Genomic DNA, 20,975 nt, shown 5'->3' with positions numbered 1-20,975 from the left:
AATTTCCATGTTACAATTGTTTTTCCTTGGCTCACCATCTGAGTTCTTAAAATACATTATGGAGTGTATATTTAAAATCATTGTTCAGCACGGATACTCTTCAGTCACGACATTCCACTGATGAATGTGACAGGAAAATCGATTTTGGAAAACTTTCATGACTTCATTGCAGTGTGGCGATGACAGCAGAATTTGTTCTCCTTATTGCTATTTTAAAATTACCAACTATCCGAGAACTTCGTACAGTGTGCAAGCTAGCCGCAAGACAACTAGACCTTGACGGATTATGCTAGCATAATTTTTCGCATAATTCCTACCAAAATCGAATAATCGCATAATTCGAGGCAAATCGCATACGAATCGCATAAATAATGGAATAATCCGCCTGTTCGCACCAAATTCCATAGAGTTGTACATGTTCTACAAGTACAAGTAGATACACCAGGAAATCGTAGGTTTACGACTCCCTTGATAACATGTTCAGTCCATTACAATCAGTGATGGTCGTAGCTACAATTGTAGGTCGGACGGTGCGTTGACCCCGTTGAGCTTTTGCTACTACAGTACAACGCCCTATAAAAAAATCCCCTGTTATCCCCTGTTATTTTGCACAGAACCATAATATACATTAGCAGCATATGTGAGCATAATGCGGCATAATATGATAACTTTCAGCATAAAAATAGTATAATTCTGCAATTTTTCAGCAATGCGAAAAGCATAATTTCACGAAAATATTACTTCTTGAAGTAGCATAATCCGTCAAGGCTTAAAGACGACACCAAGACGGGAGACATGGTAATAATTCAAATACATTACATAATGTAGATGCCTGAAACTTAGGAAGGGAACACAACTAATGTCGTCTGAGCTTTTACGAAACAGTACTCCACACCTGGTCTGGTATGTCTCTGCATGAGAATTGCCAGTTGGCATCTGACAGAGATGCCTGGCAGTCGCACTGTGCATCTACTGCTTACACAGCTGCATAATGCCGTTTAGGCCAAACTAAAAAAGGTGTGTGGTTCGACTAACATGGACATTTTTTTTACGGGCGGGCGGGCAGATTTTTTTTTTTAATATATTTTTTAGTACATGTAAATACACTGTATACGCGTATCGAGTAGACTCTACTACCAGCACAAGGCAGCAGTCGTACCACTCACTGCACTGCACTGCAGTACAACTACAAGTCAAGTCCAAAAGGAGCCGCCTGCGTCCGCAGACTCACGCCGCACAGCACGTAGACGTGGACGTGTTCAGTCCACGTACGTCAGTCACACGACAGCCCGCCGAAAAAAAGTTACGGTTGGGCTGAAATTGTACGGTCGGTCGGGTGAGTCGAACCACACACCTTCTTTAGTTTGGCCTTATTATTATTTTTAAAATTTTACTTTTATTATTTTTTCGGCAACGCAGATGATGATGATGATGATGATGATGATGATGACTCCACACCTGAACTCTTCGATATAATAAGGTCTATTTAGTGAAATAGAAGATGTGCACAATGAGTAGGAATATGGTGATTGGGCTGACAATTTGCAGGGTGGAAGCCTTGGAGCTCTCCATAGGTGGGATGGGTGGAGTGCCTGAGTTGCAGTCATCGCCAGTACAGCATTTCCAGCAGTAGCCTACAGTCCCATTGGATGTCTCCTGCGTCTGGCAAGTGGAGTTCTGGGTTCCGCAGTTGATCTGGGCTGTGTCAGCTGATGTATAGCACTTCTTGATCCAGGTCCTCTCACCAGTACCGGCACCTGCAGAGGACGGGAGGCGGCAGAAAAGTCACAGAACAGAGCTGTAGCATCCCCGGCATCCATGATCCAGTCCGGCCGGTCAGGCCATGGCTGGACCACACCTTATTTCGAAAAAAAACGTGACCCATCCAATTCGTGCAAACTGGGGAAGTAGTTAGTTGAAGGTTCTTGAAGCTGTTTGCATTCGCAGTGCACGCACAAGCTTGATCTGTTAGTTGAAGGTTCTTGAAGCTGTTTGTATTCGCAGTGCACGCACAAGCTTGATCTGTGTAAGCAAAAGGAGCATGTTGTTGCACTTAGGTTATTTGGTGTGTCTACACCATCTTGACTAATAATACTGCTGAAGTCGCAACTTCTAAGTTCGTGTTGTTGTCCCTAACGCGGACGTGCGACTAGTTGTTGGACGTGACAGCGTTGTGAATAGCTACTGGCTCTCAACGTCTGTTTAGCACAACTCCATGAGCGACTCTGACTCACGCTGCTACGTGGGGCTTCACGAGGTGTTTGTCGCGCTGGAAACAAAGCGTCTCTGTAAGTTTGTATCCCTAGTGATGGTTTGGCCTGGAGAGCAGTATAAAAGTGGTGCTTTTCAGGCACAATCTTCCCCAGCCTACTCAAGCTCAACTGATTTATTTGTTTATTCATGGATTCCCCAAAGGCCGAGGCCTAAGTCGAGGGGGTCTCCGTTCATGGCTTACTGGGAATATATCTGCAAAATTATAATTATAGATTGAGAAGAGGAAGGGTTATAACAAATGCGTACTGTAGAAATCAGCCATAACATTCGTTACTATGTTATAGAAACTCTAGAAGGAATGAAACCAGCGGGTTCGAAGCGGGTGTTGGCAAAGATGGTACGGACACGAGACACAAAGCAATGACTATTTTGGGTGGTTCTAATGTCAGTGGGGAGAGAATTCCAGGTGGCAGCGGTAACAAAGAGGAAAGTGGCACGCGAGTAGGTGTGCGCCCTGGCAGGCGGGACAAGTTGGAGAGGACGATGAGGGGTGAATTCCCGGAATCACTGTGTATTGAGCAGGGAGTGGTGCTTTCTTGCAGGTTTGCGGAGTGGATGGTGCGACGTACTCCTTGTGTGCTCCGGCTGGCAGTCGTTGTTGTTGTTGTTGTTGTTATTTTATTTTACATCGCATGGCAAACGGGCAGTTCTGCCCAATATTATGAAAGCGATGACAACCAGTAAGAAGAGTCAGAAATGAAGAGAAAATAAATGAAAATAAAAATACCAAAACGGAAGTAGCAATGAGGGGAGGCAGGGTCAAGACGAGCAGAAAAAAATGGATCTCAAATTTACAAGTCGGGTCATCGTAGCATGATTCTATCGAGTCTCATCAGCAGGTTACGAAAGCCATTACATTTAACCGAAGTAGAATACGCGTAGCATGCGTTTGAATTCACGGACAGATACTATGGACTTCATACAGTCGGGCAGGCCATTCCAGAGTCGGCAGCTGGCTAGAAGCGGTCGGCATGCGCCAGAAGCACTGTGGGCCAGGGGGAGGGGAAGGTTGCGTCACAATTGACCTCGAGTGGTCATGCCTGTCGGCGGGCCTTGCAATACAATTCGGGACGACAACAGCTCACTGACGATTCCAGAACGGATTCTAAATGTCAGGAGTCGGAGCTTGCATTCCCCTCCTTCCAGCACTGGGCAGACACCCAGCCTGGTGTACAGGGGAAGAGTGTGGGCCAATGGGTGCTCATCGGCCACGCAACGGATGCAACGTTTATTTATTATAGTCGTGAGTCAGTCAAGCGTCAAATTCGGCAAGAAGTGTGTGTTCCTCATTGGAACAACCAACTTCATGACTAATACCGCCGAAGTCGCAACTTCTAAGTTCCTACACCCCCTTGTTCATGATTTGTTTTCTGAACTAATCTTTATCATATACATTTGTCACACGTACATTCTATCTTTACCTTTATCCTCTGCAATAGCAATGAATACAACTATTATATATGGATCTACGGGATTCTACGAGATTTTGTGGATCTGTACAAATGGCAATCGGTCTATTGTGCACTCATAACCATGCACATGTACTTCATATGAAACAGTAATTTATTTATGAAAAAATCCATAGCGTTTTCTCGTGACTAACTTATCATCAGTGGAACATCGTCACATGGTAAGAATCACTAAAACAACCAGTTGTATAGCTTAGTTATATAGTTATTCCTTCTTTCCATGTCGTATTGTTTGAATAAACTCGTTTTGAAGCAGGCTATACATGTATATACTCCTCAGTCGTCACGACGATAGTCTATTTTAAAATAATCATTATAGTCTACTTCGAAGTATTATAGACTCATATATGAGTTGTTGTTGTTGTTGTTGTTGTTGTTGTTGTTGTTGTTGTTGTTGTTGTTGTTGTTGTTGTTGTTGTTGTTGTTGTTGTTGTTGTTGTTGTTGTTGTTGTTGTTGTTGTTGTTGTTGTTGTTGTTGTTGTTGTTGTTGTTGTTGTTGTTGTTGTTGTTGTTGCAGTTGTTGTTGTTGTTGTTGTTGTTGTCGTCGTCGTCGTCGTCGTCGTCGTCGTCGTCGTCGTCGTCGTCGTCGTCGTCGTCGTCGTTGTTGTTTATTTTACTTCGCAGATTCTAACGGGCAAGTTGCCCACTAACAAGAAAGCGAAGGCAAAGAAAATAATAATACTAATAAAAGAAATAATCGGGGGCAGCAGAAAATGAATAATAGCTTTAGGAACTCAGCGGGTGAGCCAACGAACAAATTTCCATGTTACAAATAATCGCTTTTAAAAGTAAAAAGAAAAGAGCGGGTGGTACAGCAGACTTCCTATTCTGAATTCCCTGAACGAAGCAGAGACGTTATCATGGGAAGCGCAGTGTTCGAAATGCTAACAATTTCCAAGTACGAATCGGAAGTAGTCGGCGCACGACGCCGTCTCCTGTTCACACTCGATTGCAGCCGTTTTGTACGCTTGCGTCCCGGTCTACGCCCGTCTACGGTCCAGCATCGCAGGGAGCAGCCTTGTGGGTCTGTAGCGACCTGACTCACTGAGTATTACGTCATTCTACAGACGCATGCGCAAGAAATAAAATCACTCTCTTTGGTCACAACTTCTTCGTTGTCGGGTTGGCCAAAGTAGCCGTCGTCTAGGGCATGTCTCTCTTTCCTGCTTTTCTGATTTTTGTTTCAGCATTTGTGCCACGATGTTAACAAATTTCACACACGCAGCGTTTTCGCTTGTACATATGTATCATATTATTATATTTTTGCCTTTCCGCCTTGTACATGCTGCGTTTCCTTTCTCTTCTCTTTTTGTTTCTTGTTTATCGTGCTTCGCTCCTCCCGACCTCACCACTGGCGGGGGAGTACTGTAGCGACCTGACTCACTGAGTATTACGTCATTCTACATACGCATGCGCAAGAAATAAAATCACTCTCTTTGGTCACAACTTCTTCGTTGTCCGGTTGGCCAAAGTAGCCGTCGTCTAGGGCCCGACGTAAAACCCTAAAGGTCTCTGCGCTCTAAAAGTAGCGCTACTTTTTACACTCGTACCAACAGACTGGACGTAGTGCTAGTTTCAAACATCGATTGTGCTAGACAAGGTAAACATTTGGAAACTTTATGCTAGGGCAGTGCCGGTCTTCCCCACATGGGTCATTATGCTAGTTATTATGCTAGCATTATCCGCCCGTGCCTACCGCCGGCCTGATCACTTTAGTACGGTGTTTCCACTGATGATCGGCCCCTGGAAATCGATTCTGGACACAAACACATTTACACATCTACCAAGTATTAGTTGTCATATTGCGTGGTGATGTCTGCAGCATAATGCCGCCATTCATACTCTTCATAGCTCTTATAAACAATTTTTGGCAATTTTTTCCCGAGCAGAATTTGCAGACCCCTATAGGTACACACAGGGTGGTACGCTTCACACTCTGTGACGTTGTGCACTCATGCCAACAATATTAACTGCAGAGAATAAGTCCGGGACAAGTGCAAGAGGTTATGGTGGTGTCGCTATCCTTGTTCGACAGAATAAGTTTAAGTCTGTTGCCATGCGTCCCGATCTAGCTCGCGATGGGTGCGAAGCCGTTTGGGTTCAAATCCAGCCGTATCCGGCTGCAGCTGAGCCGATCCTCCTCTGCTGCAGTTATCGTCCACCTTCTGCTAAGCCAACAGATATAGCAAGGTACTGCCAGACTCTCGAAGACGTACTCATTACTCTTCCTCTTTCATCTTCTCACGTTATCTTGACAGGTGATTTTAACAGCAAACACACGTCATGGTGTTCGACAGATTCCACCAATACTGCCGGTGCTGGATTGTATCGCACGCTCAGTCCATTTGGTCTTCACCAACTCGTCAACACATGTACATACACGTCACCCTCTGGTGTCCAAGCCTGCTTGGATTTGGTATTTAGTAACCGTGCCAATCTCTCGTCTTGCGTCGAAACTGACTGCCCTCTGGGCGCCTCAGACCATGCCATTGTGTACTGCCAGTTCGACATCCCCCTGCCTCAGTCTCCCCGCGAAATAACGTCTCAAGCTCAGGAGCCTAACTCTATGTCTTTCGATCTCCGACACGTCACACCTGCTGTGTGGGAGGCGGTCAATGCAGACTTAGACTCAGTACCTTGGAACTCATTAATATCCTCAGACGTGGACAGTGCACCTAGTAACCTGCACAGTGTCCTGCAGACTGTGCTGTCCAAGTATGTTCCCCTTCATAGCTCCCGCAAACCAAATCGAACTCCCTCAACCCCAGGGTCTACACGCAAATATCATCCATGGGTTTCCACTGAACTACGCAAGGCTATCAAGTTGAAGCGTGACCTATTCAGCCTCTCCAAGAAATTCCCTACGGACTACAACCTATCAGTATATAAGGCACAGCGGAACCAGGTGAGACATCTCTCCCGCTGGTGCCACCGCCAGTACATTCGTTCAATCAAAACAACACTTACCTCAGGCAGCACTACGCTTCACCAGTTTGTCCGCAGTCAGCGATCGCACAAAGTAAAACCTGGCATCCCTGACATTGCAAGCCCTGATGGGCTGCTGGTGTCCGACAGCAACCATCCTCAACAAGCAGTTTACCTCTGTCGCGGTGCCTGATGACCCACGTTTAGTAATACCCCCTCTCCAATATGACACTCGTCTTACTCGCCAATTCACCCGCGTTCATATCACTACAGCAGATGTTCGTAAAGCCATCTCAAACCTGAAATCTGGGAAAGCGCCAGGGCTAGACGGTATCACGAACAATATGATAAAGAAGCTAGCTCCTGCGATTTCTTTTCCACTTAGCCGCCTATTTAACCTCTCCTTTACCACAGGCAAGTTCCCTACTGACTGGAAACTGGCTAAAATTGTGCCTATTTACAAGTGCAAAGGCAGCAAATCTCAAGCTAGTAACTATCGCCCAATTTCCCTCCTGTCCTGTATTTCCAAACTTTGCGAACGGCTCTTCTTCAATCAATTGTATAATCATATTTCTCCTGCTCTGGATCCCGCGCAATCTGGGTTTCGTCGTGGTGACTCGACCGCTCTACAGCTCACCAAGCTGATCCAAAACATTGCCGACCATCGTCATATGGGGCGGAAAGTTGCCATGTGCTTTTTCGACCTCGAGAATGCTTTCGACACCGTGTGGCACCGTGCATTACTTGCTAAACTTTCCAAAGTTTTCGGTGTGTGTGACTCAGCGCTGGAGTGGATTACAGACTACCTATCCGACAGAACGCAAGTTGTCTTTGTAGGTGGAAGTCTCTCAGATGCTTCACCTGTTCTGTCCGGAGTGCCCCAGGGATCCATCCTAGGGCCCCTCCTTTTCCTAGTGTATATAAATGATCTTCCTAGTCATGTTGAAGGTGTGTCCTTATTTGCTGACGATACTGCACTGCTCCGGTTCAATGAGTGTCTAGACAGGCTGCGAGACAGTCTCCAGCGCGGTATCAACGAAGTCCATCAGTGGATGACTACCTGGAGACTAAGACCTAATATCGCCAAGACTGAGATATTATTCCTGCCGAACTCAGAGCCAACCTATGCATTCACTCTTCCCGGATCCCTCACAGACCTCACAGTGGTAAAACAACACAAACATCTTGGTTTGGTCATTGACTCAGACTTATCGTTTAGTAGACATGTCGACTATATCTGTAGCAAAGTCAGTAAAGCTGTTGGCTACCTCGTGTCTCACTGCTCCCACCTACCGCTTGAATGCATTCGCCTTTTTTATCATTGCTATATTCTCCCCATTTTTCTCTATTGCTCAACCGCCTGGTCATCCCTACTTAGTAAATCGTTAATGAGTACCCTGGAAGTCCACAATAAGAGGATACTCAAAGTCCTTTTCCGCAAACCATCATACTTTCCTTCTGCCGAGCTGTATGATATGTTTAACACCTTCCCTATCTCTAGTCAAGCGGATCGAAAACTGTGTATTGTTGTTCATTCTATTCGTCTTGACAAAGCCCGGCCACACTTGCGTAAATATAACTGGTTTCTTCCCACTCGTCCTACGCGCAATCCCTGCACTTTACCTAAAGCCCGAACCTCAGCTTATACCAGATCTCCGTTTTTTGCTGCTTATTCTCTCTGGCTGGCCCTGCCTCTATCAGTAAAATCGTCTTGTACGCTAAAGGATTTCAAGGCCAACATGAAGCTCGTGTTCTAATAACTGCTAGTTCTTCATCCACATTTGTTTCTCTTTGCCTCCAGTAATGTGTAATATTTATTTATTTTTGCTTTGTTTTTGTTTACTGCCATGGTTGGCTACCGCCCCCTCCCTCCATATTGGCCTATATTCTCTGGCCACGGGAAGGTGAAATAAATAAAAATAAATAAATAAATAACCCAAACGGCTTACCATCAACCCCGACATAATTGGACCCTGACAGGCAGTAGGAATCGCACAACTCTGTTCTCTCTTTGCAGTTGTAGGTGCTGCCAGTACATGTGCCCGTGGTCACTTGGCATGTCTTCCGAGATTGTAGATAGGATACGGCACTGGGTGGAGTGGCGTCCTTGCAGTCACTTCCAGTGCAGCATTTCCTGCAGTATGTGTGTCTGGACGCGCTATCCGTCTTGCACGCGGAGTTCTGGGTTCCGCAATCAATCTGGAAGGTGTCAGCGGAAGAATAGCACTTCTTGGTCCAGGTGGTTACACCAGCTCCTGCAGAGGTAAAGGAAAACAGCGGGAGGGACTCATTATTGAAGTTTTTGAGGAATAAACCCAGGTGACGTGGTAATACACACTGGCTATAGTCCTTAATCTCTTCCAGGGCACACCGCGCAAACAAACTGTTTCAATTCTCATTGTCGCGTCTCTTCTTCTCTCTTTCTGCATACAATCGCTAAGCTATGGAGCTGCCTTCCACCAAGGCTGACATCCCTAGATTCCCTTTCTACATTCAGCAGCAATTTTGCTGACACGAGAAAAATAATTTATTACTTGAGTATATAATTGAGCATGGTGGTATATCACTGGGCTTTTAATTGTTTACTTCGAATAAACTACTTCAGGAGTAGTCCTGTTTTATTGCTCAGTATGATTATAGTTCGAACTCAGATGGTGAGCCAAGGAATTTTAGAATTGAAGATATGGAAACCAGTAGGGCACAAGTCATGCGGTAGAGTCCACGAACTAAACCAGATGTTCAACATCCAGACGTGCTCCAGCAACAGGCTCACGAGGTGTAGGCTCCTTCGGATTATGCTCGCGAAATCATATTCTTCCATGATAGCTCGCATTATGCTCTCAAAGTCTGCATATTTTGCTTTGAGATCCGGGGATAAAATTCACTTTGCGGTGATGCTTTATGGAGCTTCTGAGTTTGTAAAATTGTGTTCTTCGTACTTTCAAGTGGCCGCAACTTACTATAGAAGCGCGAACACGATACATATGAACGATAAAAATGAAGATCAGGCTCGGATCAGCTGTAACCGTACGAAGGCACCAAAACGGAAAGGAGTCTATGAAGAAATACAGGATCGAAAACGGAAAACGGGACGCCGTGCGTGCCTGCGTGGTCGTGTAATTGTAAACGCAGCCTACGCTGGCTGCGTCACTAGCATTTGTCTGTTTTACCCTAGTTTCTTGTGTTCATCACATGACATATGGATACATTTTTGGATACATCATAGAGTAAAAGAGAAGCAGAATAATGGTCTTTTGAGAGCAAATAAATTGAAATAATATCAGATTGACTAAGATGAAAATAATGTTTGCCAGTATCCCGAGCAGAATTCGCCAACCCCTTCAGGTCCAATATTTAAACTCAAATGTTGAGCGATAATTATCTAGTTACGGTGGTGGACAGTTACTCTCAACTCTCAACCATATATTCCTTTTCTTAGCCGACAGATACACACAGGGCTTTAAAAGCTCTATACTCTGTGATGTTATGCACTCATGCTAACAATAATAACCCAAGCGGCATACCATTAACGATGTCATAATCGGACCCTGACAGGCAGTAGGAATCGCACCACTCTGTTCTCTCTAGGCAGTTGTAGGTGGTGCCAGTACATGTGCCCGTGGTCACTTGGCATGTCTTCAGAGATTGTACATAGGATAAGGCACTTGGAGGAGTGTCGTCGTTGCAGTCAGTTCCATTGCAGCATCTCCTGCAGTATGCGTGTCCGAACCCATCCGTCTTGCACGTGGAGTTCTGGGTTCCACAATCGATCTGGGATGTGTCATTGGAGGTATAGCACTTCTTGGTCCAGGTGGTTACACCAGATCCTGCGGAGGTAAAGGAAAGCAGCGGGAGGGACTTATTATTGAGGGTTTTAAAGAATAAGCCCAGGTGACGTGGTCACACATACTGACTATAGCTTCCAGGGCACACAGACCAACAAACTGTTTCAATTCTCATAGTCGCATCTCTTCTTCTCTCTTTCTGCATACAATCACTAAGCTGTGGAGCTGTCTTCCACCAAGGCTGATATAATAATATTCCCTTTCTAAATTCAGAAGCAATTTCGCTTGCACGAGAAAAATTATATAATTGAGAGTGGTGGTATATCACTGGGCTTTTATTTGTTTGCTTGTAATAACCTACTTCAGAAGTAGTCCTGTTTTATTGCTCAGTATGATTATAGTTGTGGGGATTGCCCGATTCAAAATTTGAATAATAATAATAATAATTTTAGAATTGCGATCAACAGAACGAGCTGAACCGACATTTCACAAAGGCTTTTATTGTTTTCAAAAAACGAGTGGATACGAAGGCAGTGAAGAACATGGAAGAAAGAAAAAATGTGATATGGAAAAAATGATGAACAAAAAATTGTACTTTGAACTTCCGTGATAAGCATCCATTTGCTTTTGGAGAATCCTTTTAAATAAATACAATACAATACAATACAATACAACTAGTTTTCGCATAACACTCCTCAGGAAGCTACGTTGTACTAATGAAAAACAATCCAGAAAGATACTAATAAAGAGAAATGGAGTGAGAAGAAACAACACCTATGAAAATGATAATCCTAGCACTAAGGTAATAACAGGAAAAACTGCGAAAGCACTTAACGAACTTGTAAGGACTACTAGTATACTGTGACACAAGATATGACACCATGGCCAACCAGAGCCAAACAGACAGAACAAGCTGCTACTAAAACAATTTTAAACGAATAATGCTGTCCTTCTGGACACACAGATTAGGCTTATGAATACGTTGACAAACAGCTTCTAACACACTCAACTGCAACTTACAACCATGACGAGCACGGCACAAAACAGAAAAAGAAGAATCAGAATAAACCTTGCAGCAATCAGGACGAGTGTGTCCAGAAGGACAGCATCATTCGTTTGAAATTGTTTTAGTAGCAGCTTGTTCTGTCTGTTTGGCTCTGGTTGGCCATGGTGTCATATCTTGTGTCACAGTATACTAGTAGTCCTTACAAGTTCGTTAAATTAAGTGCTTTCGCAGTTTTTCCTGTTATTACCTTAGTGCTAGGATTATCATTCTCATAGGTGTTGTTTCTTCTCACTCCATTTCTCTTTATTAGTATCTTTCTGGATTGTTTTTCATTAGTACAACGTAGCTTCCTGAGGAGTGTTGTGCGAAAACTATTTATTTATTTATTTATTTATTTCACCTTCCCGTGGCCAGAGAATATAGGCCAATATGGAGGGAGGGGGCGGTAGCCAGCCATGGCAGTAAACAAGAACAAAGCAAAAATAAATAAATATTACACATTACTGGAGACAAAGAGAAACAAAGGTGGATGAAGCACTAGCAGTTATTAGACCATGAGCTTCATGTTGGCCTTGAAATCCTTTAGCGTACAAGACGATTTTACTGATAGAGGCAGGGCCAGCCAGAGAGAATAGGCAGCAAAAAACGGAGATCTGGTATAAGCTGAGGTTCGGGCTTTAGTTTAGGTAAAGTGCAGGGATTGCGCGTAGCTACTAGTTCGAAGTACAATTTTTTGTTCATCATTTTTTTCCATATCACATTTTTTCTTTCTTCCATGTTCTTCACTGCCTTCGTATCCACTCGTTTTTTGAAAACAATAAAAGCCTTTGTGAAATGTCGGTTCAGCTCGTTCTGTTGATCGCAATTCTAAAACTATTGTCGCCTCGACGCCTATTTAAATAATAATAATAATAATAATAATAATAATAATAATAATAATCATGCACCTTACATTTACGAACACGGGCCTGAATACGTTTAGGTGTTACGCCATGTTTAAGACAATCACGCAAAAAAGAGTGATTACAAAGAACATTGGCGACGAAAACGTTTAGGAACAAGCTTATTTATTATACATGAAAACAAGTTTTGCTTATGGTGTTTGTACTGAGTGCGCAGCTTACTCTATTTATTGCGTTGATTACATTTTTATCTCCACGGAAGCTTTTTAATTATTTGAAGAGGAGACATGATAGATCTGAGATTGAAATTCTCAACAATGCGCTGCAGTGTCGCGGCCGTCTTAACAATGTTCTTTGTAATCACTCTTTTTTGCGTGATTGTCTTAAACATGGCGTAACACCTAAACGTATTCAGGCCCGTGTTCGTAAATGTAAGGTGCATGACTACATGAAGATTGAGCGAATAATTGTTAATAATAATAATAATGGGTCGCAAATATCCACGCAAACACACATCCAGTCATAATAAGGCACTTGTCATAAGTATCCGAACGTTTTCGGTCCCTTCTCATCAAGGATTATACAGGGAATGGCTCAAGCTGGAAAGACTAAAACTTATATAGCGTAAAGAACACTCGTGACAAGGTGGAAAATTATCAAGTTTAGCACGACACAAAACTCGAAGGAAAATAATAATAGTGACAACAACATAGTGAGCAAATTAAGTTACATTGTTACCACCTCGACGAGGAGTAACACCAAACAATTGTAGCGACAACACATTTTCTTTCTGTACGCTATATAAGTTTTAGTCTTTCCAGCTTGAGCCATTCCCTGTATAATCCTTGATGAGAAGGGACCGAAAACGTTCGGATACTTATGACAAGTGCCTTATTATGACTGGATGTGTGTTTGCGTGGATATTTGCGACCCATAACTTACCTTCGTTTTAAAGTATTATCCGCCTCCGACCTCTTTAAAAAAAAAAAAATAATAATAATAATAATCCAAGGTAGGACGTCGTTGAGGAGGATTCGACCAGTGAGTCCAGTGAGTCCGGTGAGTGTGAGAGCGAGAATGATTGTGTGAGTAAGAGTGGGTGCGAGCGTGTGTTTTCTAGTAGGAAGTCATCAGTGTACATGTATAAGCATCTTGTATCTCGTCCTGATTGCTGCAAGGTGTATTCTGATTCTTCTTTTTCTGTTTTGTGCCGTGCTCGTCATGGTTATAAGTTGCAGTTGAGTGTGTTAGAAGCTGTTTGTCAACGTATTCATAAGCCTAATCTGTGTGTCCAGAAGGACAGCATTATTCGTTTGAAATTGTTCTAGTAGCAGCTTGTTCTGTTTGTTTGGCCATGGTGTCATATCTTGTGTCACAGTATACTAGTAGTCTTTACAAGTTCGTTAAGTGCTTTCGCAGTTTTTCCTGTTATTACCTTAGTGCTAGGATTATCATTTTCATAGGTGTTGTTTCTTCTCACTCCATTTCTCTTTAATAATAATAATAATAATAATAATACGAAGTAGTGGTTGCGACTTCGGCGATGATTTGCAAGAAAGGGTTTGCTCCCCACACCGGAGCTCGCGCTATTCCGCCGACTTTACTTGACACTTGACTGACTCACGACTGCCATCCAGAGCACACCAGAAGTCCATGGAGCGACACTGACTCACGCTGCTATCTGGTGTTCACGAGGTGTTTGTCGCGCTGGAAACGCAGCGTCTCTGTAAGTTTGTATCCCTGGTGATGTTTGTGCCTGGAGAGCACTATATAAGTGGTGCTCTTCAGGCACAATCTTCCTCAGCCTACTCAAGCTCAACTGATGAGGGGTGAATTCCCCGAAACACTGTGTATTGAGCAGGGAGTGGTGCTTTCTTGCAGGTTTGCCGAGTCGAAGGTTCGATGGACTTCTCGTGTGCTCTGGATGGCAGTCGTGAGTCAGTCAAGTGTCAAGTAAAGTCGGCGGAATAGCGCGAGCTCCGGTGTGGGGAGCAAACCCTTTCTTGCAAATAATAATAATACAAAAAATGTATTATCTACGCATGCATCTACGCAAGAGTCACCACCAGCCAATTAGGACATGTGTCAAAGTATTGAACGTTTTCGTTCCCTTTTTGTCAAAATACTACAGAGAATGATGGAAATAAGCTAAAAGACTACAACTATAAGGAAAAGAAGTTCAGAAATATATCACTCCAATTATGTGTAGAAGTGACACGAAAAAATAGATGTGAAGAATCAAGAAAACAGCATGCAAATCCAATAAGTGACAAAAACGTAGTGACAAGAAAAAGAGAGAAATATCAAGAGATCTATTTCGCACCTTCACGACGAACAGTGCCAAACAACTGCAAAGACAACACATTCTCCTTCTGAACACAAAGCTCAGGGTCTAACTTACGTATGTACAAAGCTTCCAACACGGCAAGATGTAACAAAGACCTACCACGCGACAAAACAGAGAATACATCATCGGAATACCACTCACGACAACTAGCACTGCCCGACAGGTGGCACTTGATTGCCGAGGTACCGTTTCCCTGACCCGACGACTTGGCCGTTGTCACCTCCGATATTGCCGCTTGCGAATCTCTCCCATTACGCCCTGCGTCCCTGCAACTCCAACTGCCTCGGTCGAGATCAGTGTGCTGCTCCACGTCCAGTCTGTCCTGCTTCCATCTTGACTAATAATACTGCTGAAGTCGCAACTTCTAAGTTCGTGTTGTTGTCCCTAACGCGGACGTGCGACTAGTTGTTGGACGTGACAGCGTTGTGAATAGCTACTGGCTCTCAACGTCTGTTTAGCACAACTCCATGAGCGACTCTGACTCACGCTGCTACGTGGGGCTTCACGAGGTGTTTGTCGCGCTGGAAACAAAGCGTCTCTGTAAGTTTGTATCCCTAGTGATGGTTTGGCCTGGAGAGCAGTATAAAAGTGGTGCTTTTCAGGCACAATCTTCCCCAGCCTACTCAAGCTCAACTGATTTATTTGTTTATTCATGGATTCCCCAAAGGCCGAGGCCTAAGTCGAGGGGGTCTCCGTTCATGGCTTACTGGGAATATATCTGCAAAATTATAATTATAGATTGAGAAGAGGAAGGGTTATAACAAATGCGTACTGTAGAAATCAGCCATAACATTCGTTACTATGTTATAGAAACTCTAGAAGGAATGAAACCAGCGGGTTCGAAGCGGGTGTTGGCAAAGATGGTACGGACACGAGACACAAAGCAATGACTATTTTGGGTGGTTCTAATGTCAGTGGGGAGAGAATTCCAGGTGGCAGCGGTAACAAAGAGGAAAGTGGCACGCGAGTAGGTGTGCGCCCTGGCAGGCGGGACAAGTTGGAGAGGACGATGAGGGGTGAATTCCCGGAATCACTGTGTATTGAGCAGGGAGTGGTGCTTTCTTGCAGGTTTGCGGAGTGGATGGTGCGACGTACTCCTTGTGTGCTCCGGCTGGCAGTCGTTGTTGTTGTTGTTGTTGTTGTTGTTGTTATTTTATTTTACATCGCATGGCAAACGGGCAGTTCTGCCCAATATTATGAAAGCGATGACAACCAGTAAGAAGAGTCAGAAATGAAGAGAAAATAAATGAAAATAAAAATACCAAAACGGAAGTAGCAATGAGGGGAGGCAGGGTCAAGACGAGCAGAAAAAAATGGATCTCAAATTTACAAGTCGGGTCATCGTAGCATGATTCTATCGAGTCTCATCAGCAGGTTACGAAAGCCATTACATTTAACCGAAGTAGAATACGCGTAGCATGCGTTTGAATTCACGGACAGATACTATGGACTTCATACAGTCGGGCAGGCCATTCCAGAGTCGGCAGCTGGCTAGAAGCGGTCGGCATGCGCCAGAAGCACTGTGGGCCAGGGGGAGGGGAAGGTTGCGTCACAATTGACCTCGAGTGGTCATGCCTGTCGGCGGGCCTTGCAATACAATTCGGGACGACAACAGCTCACTGACGATTCCAGAACGGATTCTAAATGTCAGGAGTCGGAGCTTGCATTCCCCTCCTTCCAGCACTGGGCAGACACCCAGCCTGGTGTACAGGGGAAGAGTGTGGGCCAATGGGTGCTCATCGGCCACGCAACGGATGCAACGTTTATTTATTATAGTCGTGAGTCAGTCAAGCGTCAAATTCGGCAAGAAGTGTGTGTTCCTCATTGGAACAACCAACTTCATGACTAATACCGCCGAAGTCGCAACTTCTAAGTTCCTACACCCCCTTGTTCATGATTTGTTTTCTGAACTAATCTTTATCATATACATTTGTCACACGTACATTCTATCTTTACCTTTATCCTCTGCAATAGCAATGAATACAACTATTATATATGGATCTACGGGATTCTACGAGATTTTGTGGATCTGTACAAATGGCAATCGGTCTATTGTGCACTCATAACCATGCACATGTACTTCATATGAAACAGTAATTTATTTATGAAAAAATCCATAGCGTTTTCTCGTGACTAACTTATCATCAGTGGAACATCGTCACATGGTAAGAATCACTAAAACAACCAGTTGTATAGCTTAGTTATATAGTTATTCCTTCTTTCCATGTCGTATTGTTTGAATAAACTCGTTTTGAAGCAGGCTATACATGTATATACTCCTCAGTCGTCACGACGATAGTCTATTTTAAAATAATCATTATAGTCTACTTCGAAGTATTATAGACTCATATATGAGTTGTTGTTGTTGTTGTTGTTGTTGTTGTTGTTGTTGTTGTTGTTGTTGTTGTTGTTGTTGTTGTTGTTGTTGTTGTTGTTGTTGTTGTTGTTGTAGTTGTTGTTGCAGTTGTTGTTGTTGTTGTTGTCGTCGTCGTCGTCGTCGTCGTCGTCGTCATCGTCGTCGTCGTCGTCGTCGTCGTCGTCGTTGTTGTTTATTTTACTTCGCAGATTCTAACGGGCAAGTTGCCCAATAACAAGAAAGCGAAGGCAAAGAAAATACTAATACTAATAAAAGAAATAATCGGGGCAGCAGAAAATGAATAATAGCTTTAGGAACTCAGCGGGTGAGCCAACGAACAAATTTCCATGTTACAAATAATCGCTTTTAAAAGTAAAAAGAAAAGAGCGGGTGGTACAGCAGACTTCCTATTCTGAATTCCCTGAACGAAGCAGAGACGTTATCATGGGAAGCGCAGTGTTCGAAATGCTAACAATTTCCAAGTACGAATCGGAAGTAGTCGGCGCACGACGCCGTCTCCTGTTCACACTCGATTGCAGCCGTTTTGTACGCTTGCGTCCCGGTCTACGCCCGTCTACGGTCCAGCATCGCAGGGAGCAGCCTTGTGGGTCTGTAGCGACCTGACTCACTGAGTATTACGTCATTCTACATACGCATGCGCAAGAAATAAAATCACTCTCTTTGGTCACAACTTCTTCGTTGTCCGGTTGGCCAAAGTAGCCGTCGTCTAGGGCATGTCTCTCTTTCCTGCTTTTCTGATTTTTGTTTCAGCATTTGTGCCACGATGTTAACAAATTTCACACACGCAGCGTTTTCGCTTGTACATATGTATCATATTATTATATTTTTGCCTTTCCGCCTTGTACATGCTGCGTTTCCTTTCTCTTCTCTTTTTGTTTCTTGTTTATCGTGCTTCGCTCCTCCCGACCTCACCACTGGCGGGGGAGTACTGTAGTGACCTGACTCACTGAGTATTACGTCATTCTACATACGCATGCGCAAGAAATAAAATCACTCTCTTTGGTCACAACTTCTTCGTTGTCCGGTTGGCCAAAGTAGCCGTCGTCTAGGGCCCGACGTAAAACCCTAAAGGTCTCTGCGCTCTAAAAGTAGCGCTACTTTTTACACTCGTACCAACAGACTGGACGTAGTGCTAGTTTCAAACATCGATTGTGCTAGACAAGGTAAACATTTGGAAACTTTATGCTAGGGCAGTGCCGGTCTTCCCCACATGGGTCATTATGCTAGTTATTATGCTAGCATTATCCGCCCGTGCCTACCGCCGGCCTGATCACTTTAGTACGGTGTTTCCACTGATGATCGGCCCCTGGAAATCGATTCTGGACACAAACACATTTACACATCTACCAAGTATTAGTTGTCATATTGCGTGGTGATGTCTGCAGCATAATGCCGCCATTCATACTCTTCATAGCTCTTATAAACAATTTTTGGCAATTTTTTTCCCGAGCAGAATTTGCAGACCCCTATAGGTACACACAGGGTGGTACGCTTCACACTCTGTGACGTTGTGCACTCATGCTAACAATATTAACTGCAGAGAATAAGTCCGGGACAAGTGCAAGAGGTTATGGTGGTGTCGCTATCCTTGTTCGACAGAATAAGTTTAAGTCTGTTGCCATGCGTCCCGATCTAGCTCGCGATGGGTGCGAAGCCGTTTGGGTTCAAATCCAGCCGTATCCGGCTGCAGCTGAGCCGATCCTCCTCTGCTGCAGTTATCGTCCACCTTCTGCTAAGCCAACAGATATAGCAAGGTACTGCCAGACTCTCGAAGACGTACTCATTACTCTTCCTCTTTCATCTTCTCACGTTATCTTGACAGGTGATTTTAACAGCAAGCACACGTCATGGTGTTCGACAGATTCCACCAATACTGCCGGTGCTGAATTGTATCGCACGCTCAGTCCATTTGGTCTTCACCAACTCGTCAACACATGTACATACACGTCACCCTCTGGTGTCCAAGCCTGCTTGGATTTGGTATTTAGTAACCGTGCCAATCTCTCGTCTTGCGTCGAAACTGACTGCCCTCTGGGCGCCTCAGACCATGCCATTGTGTACTGCCAGTTCGACATCCCCCTGCCTCAGTCTCCCCGCGAAATAACGTCTCAAGCTCAGGAGCCTAACTCTATGTCTTTCGATCTCCGACACGTCACACCTGCTGTGTGGGAGGCGGTCAATGCAGACTTAGACTCAGTACCTTGGAACTCATTAATATCCTCAGACGTGGACAGTGCACCTAGTAACCTGCACAGTGTCCTCCAGACTGTGCTGTCCAAGTATGTTCCCCTTCATAGCTCCCGCAAACCAAATCGAACTCCCTCAACCCCAGGGTCTACACGCAAATATCATCCATGGGTTTCCACTGAACTACGCAAGGCTATCAAGTTGAAGCGTGACCTATTCAGCCTCTCCAAGAAATTCCCTACGGACTACAACCTATCAGCATATAAGGCACAGCGGAACCAGGTGAGACATCTCTCCCGCTGGTGCCACCGCCAGTACATTCGTTCAATCAAAACAACACTTACCTCAGGCAGCACTACGCTTCACCAGTTTGTCCGCAGTCAGCGATCGCACAAAGTAAAACCTGGCATCCCTGACATTGCAAGCCCTGATGGGCTGCTGGTGTCCGACAGCAACCATCCTCAACAAGCAGTTTACCTCTGTCGCGGTGCCTGATGACCCACGTTTAGTAATACCCCCTCTCCAATATGACACTCGTCTTACTCGCCAATTCACCCGCGTTCATATCACTACAGCAGATGTTCGTAAAGCCATCTCAAACCTGAAATCTGGGAAAGCGCCAGGGCTAGACGGTATCACGAACAATATGATAAAGAAGCTAGCTCCTGCGATTTCTTTTCCACTTAGCCGCCTATTTAACCTCTCCTTTACCACAGGCAAGTTCCCTACTGACTGGAAACTGGCTAAAATTGTGCCTATTTACAAGTGCAAAGGCAGCAAATCTCAAGCTAGTAACTATCGCCCAATTTCCCTCCTGTCCTGTATTTCCAAACTTTGCGAACGGCTCTTCTTCAATCAATTGTATAATCATATTTCTCCTGCTCTGGATCCCGCGCAATCTGGGTTTCGTCGTGGTGACTCGACCGCTCTACAGCTCACCAAGCTGATCCAAAACATTGCCGACCATCGTCATATGGGGCGGAAAGTTGCCATGTGCTTTTTCGACCTCGAGAATGCTTTCGACACCGTGTGGCACCGTGCATTACTTGCTAAACTTTCCAAAGTTTTCGGTGTGTGTGACTCAGCGCTGGAGTGGATTACAGACTACCTATCCGACAGAACGCAAGTTGTCTTTGTAGGTGGAAGTCTCTCAGATGCTTCACCTGTTCTGTCCGGAGTGCCCCAGGGATCCATCCTAGGGCCCCTCCTTTTCCTAGTGTATATAAATGATCTTCCTAGTCATGTTGAAGGTGTGTCCTTATTTGCTGACGATACTGCACTGCTCCGGTTCAATGAGTGTCTAGACAGGCTGCGAGACAGTCTCCAGCGCGGTATCAACGAAGTCCATCAGTGGATGACTACCTGGAGACTAAGACCTAATATCGCCAAGACTGAGATATTATTCCTGCCGAACTCAGAGCCAACCTATGCATTCACTCTTCCCGGATCCCTCACAGACCTCACAGTGGTAAAACAACACAAACATCTTGGTTTGGTCATTGACTCAGACTTATCGTTTAGTAGACATGTCGACTATATCTGTAGCAAAGTCAGTAAAGCTGTTGGCTACCTCGTGTCTCACTGCTCCCACCTACCGCTTGAATGCATTCGCCTTTTTTATCATTGCTATATTCTCCCCATTTTTCTCTATTGCTCAACCGCCTGGTCATCCCTACTTAGTAAATCGTTAATGAGTACCCTGG

At 44.5% G+C, this 20,975-nt stretch overlaps 1 protein-coding gene across 1 annotated transcript in view; it reads right to left on the bottom strand.

Annotated features, from left to right (window-relative positions):
• Window positions 1-591: 591 nt before the first annotated feature.
• Window positions 592-20,975, bottom strand: part of LOC135810112 (low-density lipoprotein receptor-related protein 1B-like) — a 45,970-nt gene continuing 25,586 nt past the window's right edge. The window contains exons 5-8 of the mRNA XM_065323575.1: window positions 10,193-10,495; window positions 8,618-8,923; window positions 1,459-1,757; window positions 592-895 (exon numbers count right to left, since the gene is read on the bottom strand). Of these exons, the coding sequence (XP_065179647.1) occupies window positions 1,483-1,757; window positions 8,618-8,923; window positions 10,193-10,495 (884 nt within the window). The 3' untranslated portion in view covers window positions 592-895; window positions 1,459-1,482. The remainder of the gene's footprint in view (window positions 896-1,458; window positions 1,758-8,617; window positions 8,924-10,192; window positions 10,496-20,975) is intronic.

Source organism: Sycon ciliatum, chromosome 2, assembly GCF_964019385.1.
Source record: "Sycon ciliatum chromosome 2, ocSycCili1.1, whole genome shotgun sequence".
Taxonomy (NCBI): Eukaryota; Metazoa; Porifera; class Calcarea; order Leucosolenida; family Sycettidae; genus Sycon; species Sycon ciliatum.
The sequence above is the reverse complement of the archived record's forward strand: the minus strand, read 5'-3'. Positions and strand labels throughout refer to the sequence as shown.